General features: G+C 43.3%; 1 protein-coding gene across 1 annotated transcript in view; it reads right to left on the reverse strand.

The window, feature by feature from the left end:
- Window positions 1–22,125, reverse strand: part of LOC126108565 (neprilysin-2-like) — a 339,107-nt gene extending 316,982 nt beyond the window's left edge. The window contains exon 1 of the mRNA XM_049913853.1: window positions 21,815–22,125. Within this exon, the coding sequence (XP_049769810.1) occupies window positions 21,815–21,846 (32 nt within the window). The 5' untranslated portion in view covers window positions 21,847–22,125. The remainder of the gene's footprint in view (window positions 1–21,814) is intronic.
- Window positions 22,126–24,504: the final 2,379 nt, after the last annotated feature.

The raw sequence follows: 24,504 nt of genomic DNA on the forward strand, positions 1-24,504 counted from the left end.
TTATCGAAAGTAGCAGAACATTCTTTAGCATCTCTGATAGTGACGGGATTCCAGATTAGATACTTATTCAAAGAACCCGTTTGAATGCGATCCAGTGAATGAACTGATTTATTAATAATTATTGTTAAATAAAATAACGTGTTGATTTGAAACTGACTATTCGTCTTGAACTTTACTTCGATTTACGTTCATAAATAATTAGGTTACGTGATTTTCACCATCAATAAACTGCAGACTAGTAACTGAAACAAGTGAACTAGAATCTATTGAAAACAGTAGTATTAATTTACTTATGTTTTTATTCCTTCAGAACTGGGAAGACAATACGTGTAGTGACTCACTGGGGTTAATTTAAGGACTCGCCGGGATAAATCAAAACCCCTCAATACCAGTCAATGTATAGATAAATTAACATTCCAACTTTCGTGCAAGATACGGAAGTCGGGATAGAAAAAAGGGTCGCTACAGCTGGCACAGGAGAGGAGTTAAAACCAGTCAGAAAATGCTGGCTGAAAAGAAATAGGGGAGATGCCACGCTGATTTCTTTTTGCCTTTCGTGCAGAACATCTCAGGTCATAAGCTCCCAGATCGTGACTTCAAATGGGCCGTTTTTTATGCAAAGTACACAGTGAGATGCTGAAATTAGTCGACACATCTCAGTGGTAAAGTTAGAACTACAGTGAATAATGACAGTAAACCTGGAACGTTTGTTAAAAGGCACAAAGTTGTTGTATCCGGATCCCGCTCCAGCTACCGCCGGGCCTGGGTTGTTGCCACAGATTTTGGCGATGTTAGTGGCAGAGGGGGGCCGGATGCCCTTCCTCTCGCCACGCTGTGCCCACTGGGAGGGAGTCAGTGTACCCCAGGTGTCTGCGTCTAGAGCAAGCCGTGAAAGAGTGCGAACGTGTTTGCAAATGTCTGCGAGTCGTGTACCTGAGGTGGGAATTGGGGACCGGCCCGGTATTCACCTAGTGGGATGTGGAAAACCGCCTGAAAACCACATCCAGGCTGGCCGGCAGACCGGCCCTTTGTCGTTAATCCGCTGGGCAGATTCGATCCGGGGACGGCGCGCCTACCCGAGCCCAGGAAGCAGCGCATTAACATTCTCGGCTGCCCTGGCGGGTGCAACAAACAAAGTAGGAAGATAAAATGTCAATTATAACGATACTCCTTATTTTATGCACTTCCAGTACAACCGGTGTCCACGGTTTGTGATTAAATTTCCCTCGTTATGTAACAACTGGCGAGTTAAGACTGGAATGCCTTCTACAGCCTGTGCAGTATCTGCTTAACCGTCGGATAGCTCAAGGTGGCAGACACACAGTAAGCGGCGCGAGGTGAACAGTTTGCTACAGTGAGGGTAACGTGGTGAGGTGTTGCCACTTAAGGGATGACGATGGCTGGAAAGACAGAGTCGACGCGTGGCTTCGTTAAAATTATTTCCTCGAGGCGAGAGCAAGACGAGAGCAAGTCTTCCAACAAGTATGTGGCGGTTTCATCTCCCTGAGTGTTCCCACTGCCAGAGTGGCCAAGAAGTTCTACCAGGCCCGGATCTTCGGGGGCAAACTAGCGTATCTGCCCCGGGCGGCAAATTCAGGGAGTGCCTGATTCAAATTCCTGAAGGAAAAAAACCTTGCTCCTGTTACAGAAGCTCGAAATAAGGCGCGGACTTCAAATGCTTATAACAGTTCCCACAACGAAACTTTGTCTCGAAACCTGGCAGAAAATCCAAAGGGATTCCGGTCGTAAGTGAAGTAAGTTAGCGGCAAGAAACAGTCAATGCCTTCTCTGTGCGATAGCGGTGGAGATACCATCGAAGACAATGCTGCCGAAGCAGATTTACTAATAATAAATAAATCATACAATCACCGTTGATCTTTATTTTACAATTGCCATTGCCGACTTTCACCCATATAAAGAGGTACTCATCAGCGTTTTTCTTCTTCTTCCTTCTCGTAGTCAAAACAAATGGCATCCTTGGAACAAGAGTACATAAGGCTGTTTAGCCAACAGTCCTGTAGTCTCAGTTATACTTCATGTCTTCCAAGCCAAAATGTTAGCAACTGGAAATGCTTCAAGGCCACCATAATCTGCGTGATTGCCCCATACAACAGCAAGTGTCAACCAGGTACTGCCACCAAACAGTGCTTGTACATCACAGGTAAAGTTCAGATGGAGTCCACGAAAAACATTTGGACCTCCAATCAATTGCTGTTTATTAAACTGCCCAGCCAAGTCAATATCAATCGCATTCAAACTGCGATACACAGGTACACTGCGCCCCAAGCGACGACGGTAACCACGTCGCAGAGGCATTGCTGTGGCACGTTAACACAAGTGAACGTAGCAAGCCAAGGCCCAGGGAGACACCCAGAGCTATGCGTCCGCACTCCTCGACGTTCGCAGAGCGAATGACGCTCCGTGCTGCGACGCAGCTGGAGCCCACTAGCGCTTATCGCAACCACAACTTCCGGTCACCACGCGATCGCACAGCGCCAGTGCGACTTATCAGTCCCGACTTCCGCGACCGGAAACCAATTTTTCTGCAACACGGGCCTAGTAATACTAGGGCCCGTGTTGCCCGGCAGCCTCGTCCAGAGGCTAAGTCCGCTTCAAGGTCACCCGCCTAGCGTGCAACCAAGAGCTGCATGACCACCAAAACAAAAAGTGACTAAATTTTTTTTTAATAAAAAAGGAAGGAGATAATGAAAGGAGATAAGGAAAGGACAGAACACAATTTATTGTCTATAATAAATCATACAATCACCGTTGATCTTTATTTTACAATTGCCATTGCCGACTTTCTCCCATATAAAGAGGTACTCGTCAGCATTTAACTTCTTCTTCCTTCTCATAGTCAAAACAAATGGCATGCTTGGAACAAGAGTACCATAAGGCTGTTTAGCCAAAAGTCCTGTAGTCTCAGCTACACTCCATGTATTCCAAGCCAAAATGTTTGCATCTGGAAATGCTTCAAGGCCACCATAATCTTCCTGATTACCCCATACAACAGCAAGTGTCAACCAGGTACTGCCTCCAAACACTGCTTGTACATCACAGGTAAAGTTCAGATGGAGTCCACGAAAAGCATTTGGACCTCCAATCAATTGCTGTTTATTAAACTGCCCAGCCAAGTCAACATCAATCGCCTTCAAACTCCGATACACAGGTACACTACGCCGCGCCGCCAGCGACGACGGTAACCACGTCGCAGACGTATTGCTGTGGCACGTTAACACAAGTGAACGTAGCAAGCCAAGGTCCAGGGAGACACCCAGAGCTATGCGTCCGCACTCCTCGACGTTCGCAGAGCGAATGACGCTCCATGCTGCAGCGCAGCTGGACCCCACTAGCGCTTAACGCAACCACAACTTCCGGTCACCACGCACTCGTACAGCGCCAGTGCGACTTATCAGTCCGGACTGCCACGACCGGAAACCAATTTTTCTGCAACACGGGCCTAGTAACACTAGGGATCGTGTTGCCCGGCAGTTGGAGGCAGTACCTGGTTGACACTTGCTGTTGCATGGGGCAATCACGCAGATTATGGTCGCCTTGAAGCATTTCCAGATGCTAACATTTTGGTTCAAAAACGGCTCTGAGCACTATGGGACTCAACTGCTGAGATCATTAGTCCCCTAGAACTAGTTAAACCTAACTAACCTAAGGACATCACACACATCCATGCCCGAGGCAGGATTCGAACCTGCGACCGTAGAGGTCTCGCTGTTCCAGACTGCTGCGCCAGAACCGCGCGGCCACTTCGGCCGGCTAACATTTTGGCTTGGAAGACTTGGAGTATAGCTGAGACTACAGGACTCTTGGCTAAACAGCCTTATGGTACTCTTGTTCCAAGCATGCCATTTGTTTTGACTACGAGAAGGAAGAAGAAGTTAAATACTGATGAGTACCTCTTTATATGGGCGAAAGTCGGCAATGGCAATTGTAAAATAAAGATCAACGGTGATTGTATGATTTATTATAGACAATAAATTGTGTTCTGTCCGTCTCTTATCTGCTTTCATTATCTCCTTCCTTTTTTATTAAAAAATATTTAATCACTTTTTGTTTTGGTGGTCATGCCGCTCTTGGTTGCATGCTAGGCGGGTGACCTTGAACGGGACTTAGCCACTGGACAAGGCTGCAGGGCAACACGGGCCCTAGTATTACTAGGCCCGTGTTGCAGAAAAATGTTTTCCGGTCATGGGAGTCGGGACTGATAAGTCGCACTGGCGCTGTGCGGGCACGTGGCGAGCGGAAGTTGTGGTTGCGATAAGCGCTACTGGGGTCCAGCTGCGCCGCAGCACGGAGCGTCATTCGCAATAGTTTGACAGAGCACTGAAAGACCTGTGTCGAAACAAGGCCCCGGGAGTAGACAACATTCCATTAGAACTACTGGCGGACTTGGGAGAGCCAGTCCTGACAAAACTCTACCATCTGGTGAACAAGATGTATGAGACAGGCGAAATACCCTCAGACTTCAAGAAGAATATAATAATTCCAATCCCAAAAAAAAAACGGTGTTGACAGATGTGAAAATTACCGAACTATCAGTTTAATAAGTCACAGCTGCAAAATAATAACGCGAATTCTTTACAGACGAATGGAAAAACTAGTAGAAGCTGACCTCAGGAAAGATCAGTTTGGATTCTATAGAAATATTGGAACATGTGAGGCAATATTGACCTTACCAGTTATTTTAGAAGAAAGATTAAGGAAAGGCAAACCTACGTTTCTAGCATTTGTAGACTTAGAGAAACCTTTTGACAATGTCGACTGGAATACTCTCTTTCAAATTCTAAAGGTGGCAGGGGTAAAATACAGGGAGAGAAAAGCTATTTACAATTTGTACAGAAACCAGATGGCAGTTATAAGAGTCGAGCGACATGAAAGGGAAGCAGTGGTTGGGAAGGGAGTGAAACAGGGTTGTAGCCTCTCCCCGATGTTATTCAATCTGTATAATGAGCAAGCAGTAAAGGAAACAAAAGAAAAATTCGGAGTAGGTATTAAAATCCATGGAGAAGAAATAAAAACTTTGAGGTTCGCCGATGACATTGTAATTCTGTCAGAGACAGCAAAGGACTTGGAAGAGCAGTTGAATGGAATGGGCAGTGTCTTGAAAGGAGGGTATAAGATGAACACCAACAAAAGCAAAACGAGGATAATGGAATGTAGTCGAATTAAGTCAGGTGATGCTGAGGGAATTAGATTAGGAAACGAGGCACTTAAAGTAGTAAAGGAGTTTTGCTATCTGGGGAGCAAAATAACTGATGATGATCGAAGTAGAGAGGATATAAAATGTAGACTGGTAATGACAAGAAAAGCGTTTCTGAAGAAGAAAAATTTGTTAACATCGAGTATAGATTTAAGTATCAAGAAGTCTTTTCTGAAAGTATTTGTATGGAGTTTAGCCATGTATGGAAGTGAAACATGGACAATAAATAGAATAAATAGAAGCTTTCGAAATGTGGTGCTACAGAAGAATGTTGAAGATTAGGTGGGTACATCACGTAACTAATGAGGAAGTATTGAATAGGATTGGGGAGAAGAGAAGTTTGTGGCACAACTTGACTAGAAGAAGGGATCGGTTGGTAGGACATGTCCTGAGGAATCAAGGGATCACAAATTTAGCACTGGAGGACAGTGTGGAGGGTAAAAATCGTACGGGGAGACCAAGAGATGAATACACTAAGCAGATTCAGAAGGATGTAGGTTGCAGTAAGTACTGGGAGATGAAGAAGATTGCACAGGATAGAGTAGCATGGAGAGCTGCATCAAACCAGTATCAGGACTGAAGACCACAACAAGAACTACATGCGAAAGATTGGGGAATAAATAACTGACAAGTGGCAGCACAAGACAGTAGCATCTGGAGGAATCGAGTGGGTTCGGCACGGGTGCTTCGAGTCCCTTAGAAGCCTACTGCTGCTGTATGGTTCCCTTTCAGAGGTGGAACGCGCCGCAGTCGCTGTTTTCGCCGCTGCTGCAAAGGTCAGCCGCAGGCCTTGAGCCCCGGTCGCCGCAGCCGCCGCCTCACTTCTCCCCCTCCTCCTCCTTTCCCTTCTATACATTTGATTCGTCACGCCGGATCCGCACACCTGCCGGAGTTGATGTTTTTCGTCTCCTGCGCCGCACTTACGATTTGCAGTCACACACGAAACAGTCTTCGAGCTTTAGCAAAACAATAATTACGTCACGAATTATTCAGAGAGGAATGGAAAATCTTGTATAAGTCGACCTCGGGGGAGATTTGTTTCGCTCTCGCTCTGTTCCCAAATACGGGTTGCATTTCATGTCCTCGGTCTCATAACTCCAGTCTGCTTTCTGCACAAACTGCAGATAACCTTTCGCTCCCTCTGTTTTACCCCTGTTGTCTTTAAAATTTCCAAGGAAGTGGTTCAAATTGCTCTAAGCACTATGGGACTTAACATCTGAGGTCATCAGTCCCCTGGACTTAGAACTACTTAAACCTAAGTAACCTAAGCCACCTAAGGACATCACACACATCTATGCCCGAGGTAGGATTCGAACCCGCGACCGCAGCAGAAAATTTCCAAGAGTGCGTTCCGGTCTACATCATAACAATCTTTCTACAAATTTACAGAAAGCTACACTATTGGCCATTAAAATTTCTACACTACGAAGATGACGTGCTACAGACGCGAAATTTAACCGATAGGAAGAAGATGCTGTGATATGCAAATGATTAGCTTTTCAGAGCACTCAAACAAGATTGTCGCCGGTGGCGACACCTACAACGTGCTGACATGAGCAAAGTTTGCAAGGGAGTTCTCATACACAAACAGCAGTTGACCGGAGTTGCCTGGTAAAACGTTGCTGTGATGCATCGTGTAAGGAGGAGAAATGCGTACCATCACTTTTCCGGCTTTGAGGAAGATCGGATTGTAGCCTATCGCGATTGCGGTTTCTGGTACCGCGACATTGCTGCTCGCGTTGGTCGAGATCCAATGACTGTTAGCAGAATATGGAATCGGTGTGTTCAGGAGGGTAATACGGAACGCCTTGCTGGATCCCAGCGGCCTCGTATCACTAGCAGTCGAGATGACAGGCATCTCATCCGCACGGCTGTAACGGATCGTGCAGCCACGTCTCGATCCCTGAGTCAACAGATGGGGACGTTTACAAGACAACAACCATCTGCACGAACAGTTCGACGACGTTTGCAGCAGCTGCTGTTATCCTTGACGCTGCATCACAGACAGGAGCGGCTGCGATGGTGTACTCGACGACGAACCTGGGTGCACGAATGGCAAAACGTCATTTTTTCCGATGAATCCAGGTTCTGTTTACAGCATCAAGATGGTCGCATCCGTGTTTGGCGACATCGCGGTGGACGCACATTGGAAACGTGTATTCGTCAGCGCCATACTGGCGTATCACCTGGCGTGATGGTATGGGGTGCCATTGGTTACACGTCTCGGTCACCTCTTGTTCGCATTGACGGCACTTTGAACAGTGGACGTTACATTTCAGATGTATTACGACCCGTGGCTCTACCCTTCATTCAATCCCTGCGAAACCCTACATTTCAGCAGGATAATGCACGACCGCACGTTGCATATCCTGTACGGGTCTTTCTGGATACATAAAATGTTCGACTGGCGCTGTGCGAGCGCGTGGCGACCGGAAGTTGTGGTTGCGTTAAGCGCTAGTGGGGTCCAGCTGCGCCGCAGCACGGAGCGTCATTCGCTCTCCGAATGTCGAGGAGTGCGGACGCATAGCTCTGGCTAGCACATTCTCCAGATCCCTCACCAATTGAAAACGTCTGGTCAATGGTGGCCGAGCAACTGGCTCGTCGCAATACGCCAGTCACTATTCTTGATGATCTGTGGTATCGTGTTGAAGCTGCATGGGCAGCTGTACCTGTACACGACATCCAAGCTCTGTTTGACTCAATGCCCAGGCGTATCAAGGTCGCTATTACGGCCAGAGGTGGTAGTTCTGGGTACTGATTTCTAAGGATCTATGCACCCAAATTGCGTGAAAATTTAATCACATGTCAGTTCTAGTATAATATATTTCTCCAATGAATACCCATTTATCATCTGCATTTCTTCTTGGGGTAGCAATTTTAATGGCCAGCAGTGTATAGTCGTTGGTTTACCATTATTTAACCAATCTCCTGAGATAAGTCGTAGGGTCAGTATTCTCTGTGACCAAAACTATCTCCCCTTAGTCAGTTTCTGCCTGTTTTCTCCATCTTCTCCAAATGATTCATGTCACCGTTTTGCAACTGTTACTTACTGATCTTACGGTTCAGTACAGTTCGCACCTGCCTAATTACAAATTGAAATTCTGAAACTCTTCTTGGCGTTTGAGGGTATTTCGCCTGTCTCATATACTAGTATCCCGCAGACAATGTGGAGAAATGTTGTCGCGGATGCGTCTCCCAAGGACCACAGAAATTCTGAGTGAACGTCATATACTGCAGGTGCCTTGTTTCGACTTATGCCTATCAATGCTCACTCACATTTTTACCGCTGTATCATATCCCATGTACTTTCTCTGTCTTCAATTCTGTTTCTCTTGCACACACCTATATATTCCTTCCACTTTTAAGTTTTCCCTTCGTTCGTCAGTAACCTACTGGTTTGGCATCTGTGCTTTTAGTATCCACACAGCTGCTTTTCTTCCCTCAGAGGGTCTGCTTCAATTTCCTTAAATTGGTACCTCTCTTTCCTCTAGTTGTACATGCTTCTCTAAATTTTCATTCGTCCTCTAACCATTCCTACTTAGCCAATGTCATGCGTTGTCCTCTTTTTCGCCTGCTTCCTCTGGTTAATTTTTATATTTTCTCCTTTCGTCAGTCAAACTTGATACATTCTATGCTATCCAAAAATTTCTGTTGGACTTCCTTATTTTTACTTTTTTGTTCGTCTGCTGCCTTCCCTATTTCGTGCCTCATAGTTAACCCTTCGTCTTCTATTGTATTCCTCTCCCCTGTTTCAGTGAAACATTCCCTAATGCTCCCTCTGCAACTCTCAACACCCTCCGACCTCTTCAGTGTGTCCATGTCCCATCACATTAATTTTGTATCTTAGAGCCATAATTGTCTGTCTTTCCATTGGACAATCAATTTGAAACGTCCCTGTGCCTTCAGCCACGTATTACACTCTATGCAATGTTCTGCCAGTCGCCTTCCTCTTTCATTCGTTTCCCTTGACCCCACCTTCTCCAACTATTTTTCTTTTCTTTTCTTACTTTTGCTTCTCTCTACCGTTGTAAGGATAACGTTTGTTTTTTATTATTTTCTGCTTAATTAACGAAATAGTTGTTATTATTATTATTATTATTCTCGTATGAGCCCATCAGAATAACGCGAGGTACAATTACTCAATGTCGCCTTTGATTGTTGGCCTTCAAATGGCTCTGAGCACTATGCGACTTAACTTCTGAGGTCATCAGTCGCCTAGAACTTAGAACTAATTAAACCTAACTAACCTAAGGACACCACACACATCCATGCCCGAGGCAGGATTCGAACCTGCGACCGTAGCGGTCGCTCGGCTCCAGACTTTAGCGCCTAGAACCGCACGACCACTTCGGCCGGCTGGGTTGGCCTTCCTTTGCGCCCAAAATTGTTTCATCCTTTCAGAATGAAATCTCTTCTTTCATGAGACCATGGTGTTCCAGTCCGTTTTCTAATTTCCCTCTGACCAACTTTCCAATCAAATATCTTTTGTCTGGATGTTCTTCTATCTGTAACGTCTGTCTGAGTTATACTGGTTACTTTAAGATCCTCCTTAATCGCAGCGATCCATTTAATTGGCTCAGTTTTGCCCTTACTCCTGTTTTCGTAGAATTCTAATATTTGTTTTGTCAACCCAGTGGGTGCCATTCTTTTTAATGCGCGCATAAAATTTAAGTCTTCGTTTACTCGTGTGACCATGTATGTCCGTGTATTCTTCTATTTCCTTATTACTTCTCAGCTTATACGTTTCTCCATCGGTAATTTTTGGACCGAATATTTCCTCCGAATTTCTTCAATATCCCTCTTCCTCTTTAAAATTAAAATTTTTGCTCCATAAAGACATTCAGATTAGATTATGGTACTTTAATGCCTAAATTTACTGAATTAACAAAGTGAGTTTTTACTATAAGTATTTTGTGTCAATCGGAATGCAGTTGCCATTTTTTGATAGCGAACTTCGTTTGTAGCTTTTTCCAGACCGTTTTCTTGTATGATTTCTCCCAAGTATCTAAACGGAGAAACCCTTTTAATTTGTCCATATTTTGTGTTCAAAAACTTTGGTGTCCGTTTGTTGCATGTTATATATTCCTTCTTTTCGAATGATATTAGTGGTACTACTTTTTCCGCAAACTTCTCTGAGAATTTCAATTCGTTTTTGAGCTGTGGTAATATCCCCAGTTAAAATTTCCAGATCACCCGCAAATCTGAGGCAATCTACTCTAATATTACTTCTATCTTACTTGATTGATTGATCTATATTTTGACTCGACTTTTGCTTTCGGCATTCTGTAATTACCTTTCCCAAAACACAGTTAAACAGTGATGGAGAGAGTCTATCTCCCTGTCTAACACCAGTATTTATATAAAATGCTTCATAAATTTCTCCCATGAATTTAACTCTAGAGCTAATGCCGGTTAACATTTCCTTAATCAGTGTTAGAGTTCTGTTATTTAGCCCTTTGTTCCTTTAAAATCTGGGAAAGAGATTCACGACCAACTGAGCCGTACACCTTTTTAAAATCCGCAAATATACATTCAATGTCGTTACTAGAAATCTTTTGGTGCCTGAGGATTAAGCTTAAATTAAGAACTTGTTCTGGACAGGATCTATTTGGTCTAGAGTCTACTTGGTATCCACCAATTTTAGATACTTACTGTTCTTGGGCTCGGTCACGTAAACATTTCAAGATAATTTTGTATGTGGCGGGGAGAAGAGAGATTCCTCGGTAATTATTGACATCAGTTCTATCCTCTTTTTCGTGCAATGGATGGATGAATTAGGGCAATTTTCCAGTCTTCAAGTATTTTCTCAGTTTTCCAGATATGTCCTGTTAGTTGAGTGATCTCTTTTATACTGTTAGGGCCAGTTGATTTTATTAGTTCTGCAATTATACCCTCTTCTCCGGATGCTTTATTGTTTTTATGTCTCTTCATTTGTCTAGTTATTTCGTCGGGTTGTGTAGAGTTAGGGTTCGTGTTATCAGTTTCCTGTGGTGGGAATTTATTCACTGGTTCAGGACAGTTTAACAGTTTTTCAAAATAATTAGCAAGTACCTTACAATTTTCCTGGTTGTTAAGAGTCAAACCGCCATTTTCATTTTTGAAGCAAAGACTTTGATGTTGGTAACCGGTTGGTTTTGTTTTGAATGTTTTATAAAAGTTTCTTGAATTGTTATTTTGGAAGTCTTTCTCAATTTGTAAAAGTTGGGCATTTTCGTAGTTTCTTTTAATCTGTTGGATTAATTTAGATGTGTCTTTTCTTATATTTACAACGGTGTTGTACGTATTTCCAGTTTTGTTACCATTCCAATCTTTGAATGCCTCACGCCTAGACTTAACTGCTATTTCACAATCCGCCTTCCACCAAGGGTGTTTTGTTACTTTCGAAGCGGGGTTAAATTTTTGCTGTTTCGATTACCTTTTCTTTTAAGATTTGCCACTTGTTGGATTGTTTTTTGTCAAGTTCGCTTGTTAGAGTAGGGGTTATTTTAGCAGTGTCAAATTTTGGGATAACATTTTTGTTTTGAAGAGTTTTTGAGGTTGAAGTTTTATTTTTATTCGCGTAAAATAACGGTCAGAATTAAACTTGTTATATTTTTCCGTCCCATGCGTTAGTAAGTTACCAAGATACAATATTGATCGTGAAATATGTAGAAAAAGACGAATCACACTACTTTTGAATATGTCACTATTCGCACATTATTCTGCTGAAAGCAATAGAATAGAAACACACTTCGTGCATAAGACGCATATGTTTCTGTTGTCTGGTATTATTATCATAGACACTTTCCTTGAAACGTAAAATTTTTTTATGGAGTCCGAAGATTCGCCCTTTCTTATACTTCGCTCGACTTTCTAATACACGAATATTTTTCTAAATGTAATTACTTTTGCTTCAAAAGGGAATGTGTCGAATATTCTTGCCGCTTTTGGCTCATATTTAGCAACAATTGTGGAATTGTTTCCTCCTGTGTTGGTAAACAGTTTTATTGCTTTTGACGATTTATTACCACTTCAGTAAGGTTTTCCTTTAAGCTACAGTTGTGGTGGCTTATTTGGTACGTTAAATAATGCAGACATTACATTCCATATAGGTTTCCAGCGTTCAGCATTCACTGCTTTGGCTGAAAGTGTAGCGAAAAAAACTCGGCATTGTTGGATAGATATAAGGCTTCTTTCTGTAAAAGGTTAGGTCTTCTGGTGTTTACTAGCAACTTTTTGTTAGTAAAAGAAAACGACATTATTGAGTATACGTCTGTACGTTACAAGACTATAGTAAATGCAGTGTCCTGTAATATACACTATGTGATCAAAAGTATCCGGACACCCAAAAAACATACGTTTTTTCACATTAGGTGCATTGTGCTGTCACCTACTTGCAGGTACTCCATACTAGCGACCTCAGTAGTCATCAGACATCGTGAGAGAGCAGAATGCGGCGCTCTGCAGAACTCACGGACTTGGAAAGCGGTCAGGTGATTGGGTGTCACTTGTGCCATAAGTCTGTACGCGAGATTTCCACACCACTATACATCCCTAGGTTCACTGTTTCCCAGGTGATAGTGAAGTGGAAACGTGAAGGGCCACATACAGCACAAAAGCATACAGGCCGACCTCTGTTGACTGACTGATTCAAAAAGAATACCACAACTTTAAGAATTTAAAACTCTGCAACGACAAAAGGCAGAGCTAAGCACTATCTGTCGGCGAATTAAGGGCGCTATAAAGTTTCATTTAGTTGTACATTTGTTCGCTTGAGGCGCTGTTGACTAGGCGTCAGCGTCAGTTGATGCTAAGATGGCGACCGCTCAACTGAAAGCTTTTTGTGTTACTGAGTACGGCAGAAGTGAATCGACGACAGTTGTTCAGCGTGCATTTCGAACGAAGTATGGTGTTAAACCTCCTGATAGGTGGTGTATTAAACGTTGGTATAAACAGTTTACAGAGAATGGGTGTTTGTGCAAAGGGAAAAGTTCTGGACGGCCGAGAACGAGTGATGAAAATGTAGCACGCATCCAGCAAGCATTTGTTCGCAGCCCAGGAAAATCGACTCGCAGAGCTAGCAGCAGGATGGAGTGCCACCACATTGGCACTTATCTGTCCGTAACTACCTGAACGTCAACTACCCGAGGCGATGGATCGGCCGCCAGGCAGCCCGTGACAGAGCACTTCATCACTGGCCTCCAAGAAGCCCTGATCTTACCCCCTGCGATTTTTTCTTATGGGGGTATGTTAAGGATATGGTGTTTCGGCCACCTCTCCCAGCCACCATTGATGATTTGAAACGAGAAATAACAGCAGCTATCCAAACTGTTACGCCTGATATGCTACAGAGAGTGTGGAACGAATTGGAGTATCGGGTTGATATTGCTCGAGTGTCTGGAGGGGGCCATATTGAACATCACTGAACTTGTTTTTGAGTGAAAAAAAACCTTTTTAAATACTCTCTGTAATGATGTATAACAGAAGGTTATATTATGTTTCTTTAATTAAATACACATTTTTAAAGTTGTGGTATTCTTTTTGATTCACCCTGTACTATGCCGGCCGCGGTGGTCTAGCGGTTCTGGCGCTGCAGTCCGGAACCGCGGGACTGCTACGGTCGCAGGTTCGAATCCTGCCTCGGGCATGGGTGTGTGTGATGTCCTTAGGTTAGTTAGGTTTAAGTAGCTCTAAGTTCTAGGGGACTTATGACCTAAGATGTTGAGTCCCATAGTGCTCAGAGCCATTCACCCTGTACTATGACAGTTAGGCGGGAGATGAGAAAACTTGGATTTCATGGTCGGGCGACTGCTTATAAGCCACACATCTCGCCGGTAAATGCCAAACGACGCCTCGCTTGGAGTAAGTGCGTAAACATTGGACGATTGAACAGTGGAAAAACGTTGTGTGGGGTGACAAATCACGGTACACAATGTGGCCATCCGACGGCAGGGTGTGGGTATGGCGAATGCCTGGTGAACGCCATCTGCCAGCGTGTGTAGTGCCAACAGTAGAATTCGGAGTCGGTGGTGTTACGGTGTGGTCGTGTTTTTCATGGAGGGGACTTGCACCCCTTGTTGTTTTGCGTGGCACTACCACAGAGCAGGCCTGCATTGATGTTTTAAGCACCTTCTTGTTCCCACTGTCGAAGAGCAATTCAGGGATGGAGACTGTACCTTTCAACACGACCAAGCAGCTGTTCATAATGCACGGCCTGTGGTTGGGTGGTTACACGACAATAGCATCCCTGTAATGGACTGGCCTGCACACAGTCCTGACCTGAATGCTACAGAACACCAATGGGATGTTTTGGAACGCCGACTTCGCGCCAGGCCTCACCGACCGATATCGGTACCTCTCCTCGGTGCAGCACTCCGCGAATAATGTGCTTGTCATTCCCCAGCACCTCTGAACGGATGTCTGCGAGATTGGAAGCTGTCACCAAGGCTAAGGGTGGACCAACACAATACTGACTCCAGCATTACCGATGGGGGGCGCCTCGAACTTGTAAGTCATTTACAGCCAGGTGTCCGCACACTTTTGATCACATAGTGTGTCGTATGTCCCTGGTTTCTTAGGGAACTTAACAACCACAGTACGTGGTGAATTTTTTTAGTTATTGTCGATTTTTATGGCACTACATACACATTTTTTTAGTTATTGTCGATTTTTATGGCACTACATACACACTGGAACACGTGAGGCAATACTGACCTTACGACTTATCTTAGAAGAATGATTAAGGAAAGGCAAACCTACGTTTCTAGCATTTGTACACTTAGAGAAAGCTTTTGACAATGTTGACTGGAATACTCTCTTTTAAATTCTAAAGGTGGCAGGGGTAAAATACAGCGAGAGAAAGGCTATTTACAATTTGTACAGAAACCAGATGGCAGTTATAAGAGTCGAGCGACATGAAAGGGAAGCATTGGTTGGGAAGGGAGTGAGACAGGGTTGTAGCCTCTCCCCGATGTTATTCAATCTGTATATTGAGCAAGCAGTAAAGTAAACAAAAGAAAAGTTCGGAGTAGGTATTAAAATCCATGGAGAAGAAATAAAAACTTTGAGGTTCGCCGATGACATTGTAATTCTGTCAGAGACAGCAAAGGACTCGGAAGACCAGTTGAACAGAATGGACAGTGCCTTGAAAGGAGGATATAAGATGAACATCAACAAAAGCAAAACGAGGATAATGGAATGTAGTCGAATTAAGTCGGATGATGCTGAGGGAATTAGATTAGAAAATGAGACACTTATAGTAAAGGAGTTTTGCTATTGGCGGAGCAAAATAACTGACGATGGCCGAAGTAGAGAGGATATAAAATGTAGACTGGCAATGGCAAGGAAAGCGTTTCTGAAGATGAGAAATTTGCTAACATCGAGTATAGATTTAAGTGTCAGGAAGTCATTTCTGAAAGTATTTGTATGGAGTGTAGTCATGTATGGAAGTGAAACATGGACGATAAATAGTTTGGACAAGAAGAGAATAGAAGCTTTCGAAATGTGGTGGTACAGAATAATGCTGAAGATTAGATGGGTAGATCACAAACTAATGAGGAAGTATTGAATAGGATTGGGGAGAAGAGAAGTTTGTGGCACAACTTGACCAGAAGAAGGGATCGGTTGGTAGGACATGTTCTGAGGCATCAAGGGATCACCAATTTAGTATTGGAGGGCAGCGTGGAGGGTAAAAATCGTAGAGGGAGACCAAGAGATGAATACACTAAGCAGATTCAGAAGGATGTAGGTTGCAGTAGGTACTGGGAGATGAAGAAGCTTGCAGAGGATAGAGTAGCATGGAGAGCTGCATCAAACCAGTCTCAGGACTGAAGACCACAACAACAACAACATACACTCCCTATTGTTAAAACTATGTTACAAATCAATAGAAACGTTAGTAGCTGCATTCGTCAGATGTCGTATTCAGAAGTGTAGCTCGCTGGCCGCTTGGGGCGCTGTTGTCGCTGGGGGTAACAAAAGCGAAACGGAGTGCCGCGGCCATTGGGGGCCTCGCAGCTTGCAGCGAAACGAAGTGGAGCACAAAACGTAGCAAAATCGACTGGCGCAGTAATTTTCCCCCCACTCGACGAGTAGAATCGTTGGCGATCACGCGAGTGGGATGACCAAACGCCCGCATTGAGTGTATCCTGTGTTTGAGAAGCTACGAATGCGAACACAGTAGTAGAGCCGCGGTGCTTCAGTACATGGGGTCTCCTGAAGGCCGTGTGACCGCCGACTTTCCAAACCGCCTGCCAAGACGCCACCTGACATTCAGCACTTGTGATTTTCCTCGTGTTACACGAGAAATGACGTCAATCCATTCTTTTTTTTTTCTTTGCTGTTTTTTCTCGACTTCGAAGCTCATTTATGCTGATGGCTCATGCATATTTAAGAAAACGACAAAAGCCGTCCGTAGTAACAGCTTCGCCTGTTTAATTTTTCATAGTGTCTCTCGGCGATTACGGAGCATCGTATAAGGCAGATTGCTTGCCCGTTTAACAAAGTGAGCGGAACCGTCGGTAATAACAACTTAGTTGACTTCACTTTTCGCAGCGCCATAATGAACCGCAAGCTAGGAGGCAACAGCAGCTGTGACCGGCAAACAATTGTAGCCCGTACCTTTCTTATTTCTTCATTAATTTCCTTTTTTTTATCTCTTACTCTCTCAACTCTGCCGCTTGCGATGTTTCGCAACAGCGGCAATTGTGTTGCAATGATTTGACGGCTCCCTAACCAGTTGTCGAAATTACAACGCCGGGATTGCGGCACGAGGCAACCTGGCGTTGGCAGAATATTCAAAGTGATTCTTGTTGTACGTAAAGTATCCTAGCGGCAAGACAATCGATGTCTTCTCTGCGCGATAGCAATGGAAATACATAGTATCGACTTCAGTGCTGCCAAAGCAGAGTTACTAAACATAGCCTTCCGAAACCCCTTCACCAAAGAGGACGAAGTAAATATTCCAGAATTGGAATCAAGAACAGCTACGAACATGAGCAAGTTAGAAGTAGATATCCCTGGAGTAGTGAAGCAACTTAAATCACTTTATATAAATGCAAGTCTTCCGGTCCAGACTGTATACTAGCTTCCTTTCAAAGTATGCTGATGCAATAGCTTCATACTTAAGTCACATAAAGCCGCTCGCTCGATGAAAGATCCATATTCAAAGACTGGAAAGTTGCATGGATCACAGCAACATCGAAGAAAGGTAGTAGAAATAAGGCACTAAGTCATAGGCGCATATCATTAACATCGACATGTAGCAGGATTTTGGAACATATACATCATGAATTACCTCGAGGAGAACGGTCTATTGACACACAGTCAACACGAATTTCGAAAACATCATTCTTGTGAAACACAACTAGCTCTTAACACACAAGAACTCCTGAGTGCTATTGATAAGGAATTTCAAATTGACTGCGTATTTCTAGATTGCCAGAAAGCTTTTGACACTGTAGCACACCAGCGCCTCGTAGTGAAATTGCTTGCTTATGGAATATCGTCTCATTAATGTGACTGGATTTGTAATTTCATGTCATAGAGGTCACAGTTCGTAGTGATTGGCGGAACTTCATCGAGTAAAACAGAAGTGATTTTCGCTTTTCCCAAGGTTCTGTTATAAGCTCTCTGCTGCTCCTTATTTAGGACTATTTAGGAGACAATCTGAGCAGCCGTCTTAGGTTGTTAGCAGGTGATGCTGTCCTTCATAGTCTAGTAAAATCATCAGAACATCAAAACAAATTGGAAAACGATTTAGAAAAAATATCTGTATGGTGCTAAAATTGGCAACTGACAATAAATGAAAAGCGTGATATCTTAAACATGAGCGCTAAAAGGACTCCGTTAAACTTCGATTACACGATAGATCAGTAAAATGTAAAGGCCATAAATTCGACTCAATATCTAGGAATAACAGTTGCAAACAACCTGAAGTGAAAAGAAAAGGCGGCCGCAGTGACCGAGCGGTTCTAATCGCTTCAATCTGGAACCACGTGACTGCTACGGTCGCAGGTTCGAATCCTGCCTCGGGCATGGATGTGTGTGATGTCCTTAGGTTAGTTAGGTTTAAGTAGTTCTAAGTTCTAGGCGACTGATGACCTCAGATGTTAAGTCCCATAGTGCTCAGAGCCATTTGAACCATTTTTGAAAAGAACACGTAGAAAATTTAATGAGGCAGGCGAACCAAAGAGTGCGTTTTATTGGCAGAAAATGTAACAGATCTATTAAAGAGACTGCCTACACTACGCTTGTTTCGCGGTCTAGGATCCTCACCAGATAGGATTAACGGAGTACATCGAGAAAGTTCAAAGAAGGGTAGCAGGTTTAGTACTGTCGCGAAATAGGGTAGATAGTGCCACAGGCATGATACGTGAACTGGAGGGGCAATAATTAAAACAAAGGCGTTTTTCGTTGCGACGGGATCTTGTCATGAAATTTCAATCACCAATTTTCTCCTCCGATTGCGAAAACATTCTGTTAGCACCTACCTACATAGGGAGAAATGATCATCCGATAAAATAAGAGAAATCAGGGCACGCACAAAAAAATTTAAGTGCTCGTTCTTCCCGCGCGCCGACTTTTTCGATGTCAACCGTCAGTCCCACCTGATGCGGATCCCACACCGCACAACAATACTCCAGAATAGGGCGAATAAGCGTGGTGTAAGCAGTCTCTTTAGTAGACCTGTTGCACCTTCTAAGTGTTCCGCCTATGAATCGCAGTCTTTGGTTTGCTCTACCCACAACATTATCTATGTGATCGCTCCACTTTAGGTTATTGGTAATTGTAGTCCCTAAGTATTTAGTTGAATTTACAGCCTTCAGGTTTGTGTGACTTATCGCGTAATCGAAATTTAGCGTATTTCTTTTAGTACTCATGTGAATAACTTCACACTTTTCTTTATTCAGGGTCAGTTGCCCTTTTTCACACCATACAGATATCTTACCTAAATCATTTTTCAGTACGTTTTCGTCATCTGATGACTTTACGAGACGGTAAATGACAGCATCGTCTACAAACAGTCTAAGACGGCTACTCAGATTGTCTCCTGTGTCGTTAATATAGATCAGGAACAATAGAGGGCCTATAACACTTCCTTGGGGAACGCCGGATGTTACGTCTTTTTTACTCGATGACTTTCCGTCTATTACTACGGACTGTGGCCTTTCTGACAGGAAATCACGAATCCAGTCGCACAACTGAGGGGATATTCCATAGGCACCCAGTTTGATTAGAAGACGCTTGTGAAGAACGGTGTCGAAAGCCTTCTGGAAATCTAAAAATATTGAATCAATTTGACATCCCTTTCGATAGCACTCATTACTTCGTGAGTATAAAGAGCTAGTTGTGTTTCGCAAGAACGATATTTTCTGAATCCGTGCTATGTGTCAATAAATCGTTTTTTTCGAGGCACTTCATCATGATCGAATACGGTATATGTTCCAAAAACCTACTACAAATCGATGTCAGTGACATGGGCCAGTAATTCAGCGGATTACTCCTACTTCCCTTTTTGGGTATTGGTGTGACTTGAGCAATTTTACGGTCTTTAGGTACGGATCTTTCTGTGAGCGAGCGTTTGTATATAATTGCTAAATGTGAAATGTTTTTAATGTCATGTTTCTTCTATTCAACGTGCTGTAATACAATAATCTTTCTTGCTAAAAATAAGTACCACATTTGAAGATGTTCATCACCGTAATGAGCGTTCACGATTCATTGTTACTTTTATATCCAAATCTATGCCATATCAGAAGATCGGCACGAGTGGCACATGCTTGAATCTCCAAAAACAGTGAAACTTTTTTGTTTCTAACTGAGAAGCGAAACACCAGTTGTCATAGATATAGCTTCAAAATTGCTCTCACAATGAAAAATTTTCATGAAACATTTCACCTTCCTTTTTTCGCTCACTTAGGGTTTGAGTTTTGCTGTTTGCGAAGCAAAATAACTGATGATGGTCGAAGTAGAGAGGATACAAAATGTAGACAGGCAATGGCAAGGAAAGCGTTTATGAAGAAGATAAATTTGTTAACATCGAGTGTCAGGAAGTCCTATTTGAAAGTATTTTTATGGAGTGTAGCCTTGTATGGAACTGAAACATTGACAGTAAATATTTTAGACAAGAAGAGGATAAAAGGTTTTGAAATGTGGTGCTGCATAAGAATGCTGAAATTAGATGGATAGATCACGTAACTAATGAGGAGGTACTGAACAGAATTGACGAGAAGAGAAATTTGTGGTACAACGTGACTAGACAAATGGAACCATTGATAGGTCACATTATGAAACGTCAAGGGATCGCCAATTTAGTATTGGAGAAAAGCTTGGGCGGTAAAAATCACAGAGGGAGACAGTGAGATGAATACAGTAAGCAGATTCAGAAGGATGTAGGTTGCAGTAGGTACTGGGAGATGAAGAGGCTTGCACAGGATAGAGTAGCATGGAGAGCTGCATCAAACCAGTCTCTGGACTGAAGACCACAACAACAAAAGATACTGATGCGTATTTTTCGTTTCTAAAATACAAGCCAAATACGGAATTTCATAGATTTATCTTCGAAAATGCTTGCTCATTGAAAAATTTCAATAATGGCTTTCATCCACTACTTCACCCCCATACGAGTTCAATTCCAAAAATACTGAAACAAGCATTTCTTTCATTTCTAACGTAGATTCCCATAAAAATGCTTTCATTATAGAATATTTCATGAAACACCCACTAAGGGAGTGAGTTTCCAAAAACACTAAAACACGTATTTCTTTAGCCCGCATATCGTGGTCGTGCGGTAGCGTTCTCGCTTCCCACGCCCGGGTTCCCGGGTTCGATTCCCGGCGGGGTCAGGGATTTTCTCTGCCTCGTGACGGCTGGGTGTTGTGTGATGTCCTTAGGTTAGTTAGGTTTAAGTAGTTCTAAGTTCTAGGGGACTGATGACCATAGATGTTAAGTCCCATAGTGCTCAGAGCCATTTGAACCATTTGAACGTATTTCTTTATTCCTAACCAAGAAGTCAAATACCAGTTTTTTTACAAACCTAGCTTTAAAAATACTTTCATAGTGCTTTCACAGAGATTTTTTAAAACACTTTCACCCACTATTTCACCCTCGCAGTGATTAAATTTAAAAAAATACTGAAACACGTATTGCTTGATTTCTGACCAAGAAACCAAATTTTCGTAGGTCTATCTTCGATGTTGCCTTAATGGCGATTTGTTTTCAGGAAGTTTTTCATACCCTATTTCAACCCCCTTAGAGGTGTAGTTTCGAAAAATCCTTTCTCAAACGACGCCCACCGTATCAACACCGTCTGCTAATTTCAAGTTTCTATCCTTATTGGTTTGGGCTGGGCGAAGATAAGTGGAGACACTGCCTTTTATATATAGAGATTACAGCTCGTTTCTTATCGCTCCCACAGGGTAGCGAAGAAAAACTAATCACAACACTCACAGAGGCTTTTAAGCATTTATTCTTCGCGGCATACGTAGGTGAATGGAGAGGGAGAAAGCTACACTGCTACAGTGGGATATACCCTCTGCCATGCACTTCGCATTGGTTTGCAGAGTACGTCTATAGATGTAGATTAAGTAGAGAAATCACAGGGAACGGAAGAGTACTCACTTTACAACGGTCTGCATCCTGTTGTTAGACATCGTCGTTGGAGAAATAAATATCGAAGCCCCTCCGAGCTCCGAATAATTATAATTACGGAAATGTTCCACTTTCCGCGTATTACTTCAGTTCGTCAGCGTAGACTATGTTGCCGACGAGTTCCTGGTTCACAAGTTCGAAAGTCAGCTACAGAACGCGCGAAGCAGCAACAAATGATTCGTATAGTCACCGTCAAAGCACTTCGATACGACTGCCAGAGACGTGCCTACGCGTCAACAAAGACGATGTACAACGCCCGCCGCCTGTTGCTTCAGCCGGCGACTGTCCAACACTGAGACGAAAAGGCGCCGCCAGGCAGTTCCCGGGACGGAAGCCGACAACCAGAAGCGGCGCGGCAAAGAGAGGGGGCCGGAGGGGAAGTGCTGCCGGTTTAGCGTCTTTCTCGGCATAATTCACCGCCGTGTTTGCGGGTGAAAATAATTAATCTCTGCAGGCTGGACTTATAGCTTATTTGTTTCTCGTGGCTAATTCTTTCCGTAATATTAAGTCTACAATACATTTCTATCTGTATCTAAATTACATCTACATCTACACATATACTCCGCAATCCACCATACGGTGCGTTGCGGAGGGTACCTCGTACCACAACTAGCATCTTCCCTCCCTGTTCCACTCCCAAACAGAACGAGGGGAAAATGACTGCCTATATGCCTCTGTACGAGCCCTAATCTCTCTTACCTTACCTTTCTGGTCTTTTCGCGAAATATAAGTTGGCGACAGTAAAATTGTACTGCAGTCAGCTTCAAATGCTGGTTCTAAATTTCCTCAGTAGCGATTCACAAAAAGAACGCCTGGTTTCCTCCAGAGACTCCCACCCGAGTTCCTGAAGCATTTCCGTAACACTCGCGTGATGATCAAACCTACCAGTAACAAATCTAGCAGCCCGCCTCTGAATTGCTTCTATGTCCTCCCTCAATCCGACCTGATAGGGATCCCAAACGCTCGAGCAGTACTCATGAATGGTCGTATTAGTGTTTTATAAGCGGTCTCCTTTACAGATGAACCACATCTTCCCAAAATTCTACCAATGAACCGAAGACGACTATCCGCCTCCCCCACAACTGCCATTACATGCTTGTCCCACTTCATATCGCTCTGCAATGTTACGCCCAAATATTTAATTGACGTGACTGTGTCGAGCGCTACACTACTAATGGAGTATTCATACATTACGGGATTCTTTTTCCTATTCATATGCATTAATTTACATTTATCTATATTTAGAGTTAGCTGCCATTCTTTACACCAATCAGAAATCCTGTCCAAGTCATCTTGTATCCTCCTACAGTCACTCAACGACGACACCTTCCCGTACACCACAGCATCATCAGCAAACAGCCGCACATTGCTATCCACCCTATCCAAAAGATCATTTATGTAGATAGATTACGTATAATGTATTACGTCTAATCAAGGAAAAAAAAAACATGTAATGTGAGTTACTAATCACTAAAACGGACGCACGAGCGATAATCTGAAGTGCAGGTTGCCTACTTGACAGCTTTCAGGGGCAAAAAATTTTGTTTCTAGTATAGTTATTGACCAAACTTAAAAATTTAAAACACTGTCGTAAATTGGAAATTTGTGGTAAGTTCTTATGGGACCAAACTGCTCACGTCGTAGGTCCGTAAGCTTGTTGTTGTTGTGGTGTTCAGTCCAGAAACTGGTTTGATGTAGCTCTCCATGCTACTCTATCCTGTGCAAGCTTCTTCATCTCCCAGTATCTACTGCAACCTGCATCCTTCTGAATCTGTTTAGTGTACTCATCCCTTGGTCTCCCTCTACGATTTTACCCTCCACGCTGCCCTCCAATACTAAATTGGTGATCACTTGATGTCTCAGAATATTCCCTACCAACCGATCCCTTCTTCTAGTCAAGTTGTGCCACAAATTTCTCTTCTCCCCAATCCTATTCAATACCTCCTCATTAGTTATGTGATCTACCCGTCCAATCTTCAGCATTCTTCTGTAGCACCACATTTCGAAAGCTTCTATTCTCTTCTTGTCTAAACTATTTATAGTTCACGTTTCACTTTCACACATGGCTACACTCCATACAAATACTTTCAGAATCGACTCCCTGACATTTAAATCTAAACTCGATGTTAACAAATTTCTCTTCTTCGGAAACGCTTTCCTTGCCATTGCCAGTCTACGTTTTATATCCTCTCTACGTCGACCATCATCAGTTATTTTGCTCCCCAAATAGCGAAACTCCTTTACTACTTTAAGCGTGTCAATTCCGAATCCAATTCCGGCAGCATGGCCCGATTTAATTCGACTACATTCCATTACATCCCTAAGCTTACGCACTAGTTAATCTTACACTAAGGACAATACACACACCTATGCCCGAGCGAGCACTCGAACCTCCGACGGGGAAAGCCGCGCGAACTGTGACAAGACGCCTGAGCCAACGCTATCGTAATCTACTCATTACGACATATAATCTTATGTTGACACAATAAGTTTAATATTACAGTTAGAAACTAGTATGAGTCTTGTGAGAGTATACAAGATGATTTTTTTCCGCAGTGTACGAAGTCTAGAACGATCGACGAGAGAATACGGAACAAAAAAGGTCTAATGAAGTTATGTCCGGAAGTGGATGGTTTCTATGCTACAGACCATTTATTCAA

Source organism: Schistocerca cancellata, chromosome 11 (assembly GCF_023864275.1).
Source record: "Schistocerca cancellata isolate TAMUIC-IGC-003103 chromosome 11, iqSchCanc2.1, whole genome shotgun sequence".
NCBI lineage: Eukaryota > Metazoa > Arthropoda > Insecta > Orthoptera > Acrididae > Schistocerca > Schistocerca cancellata.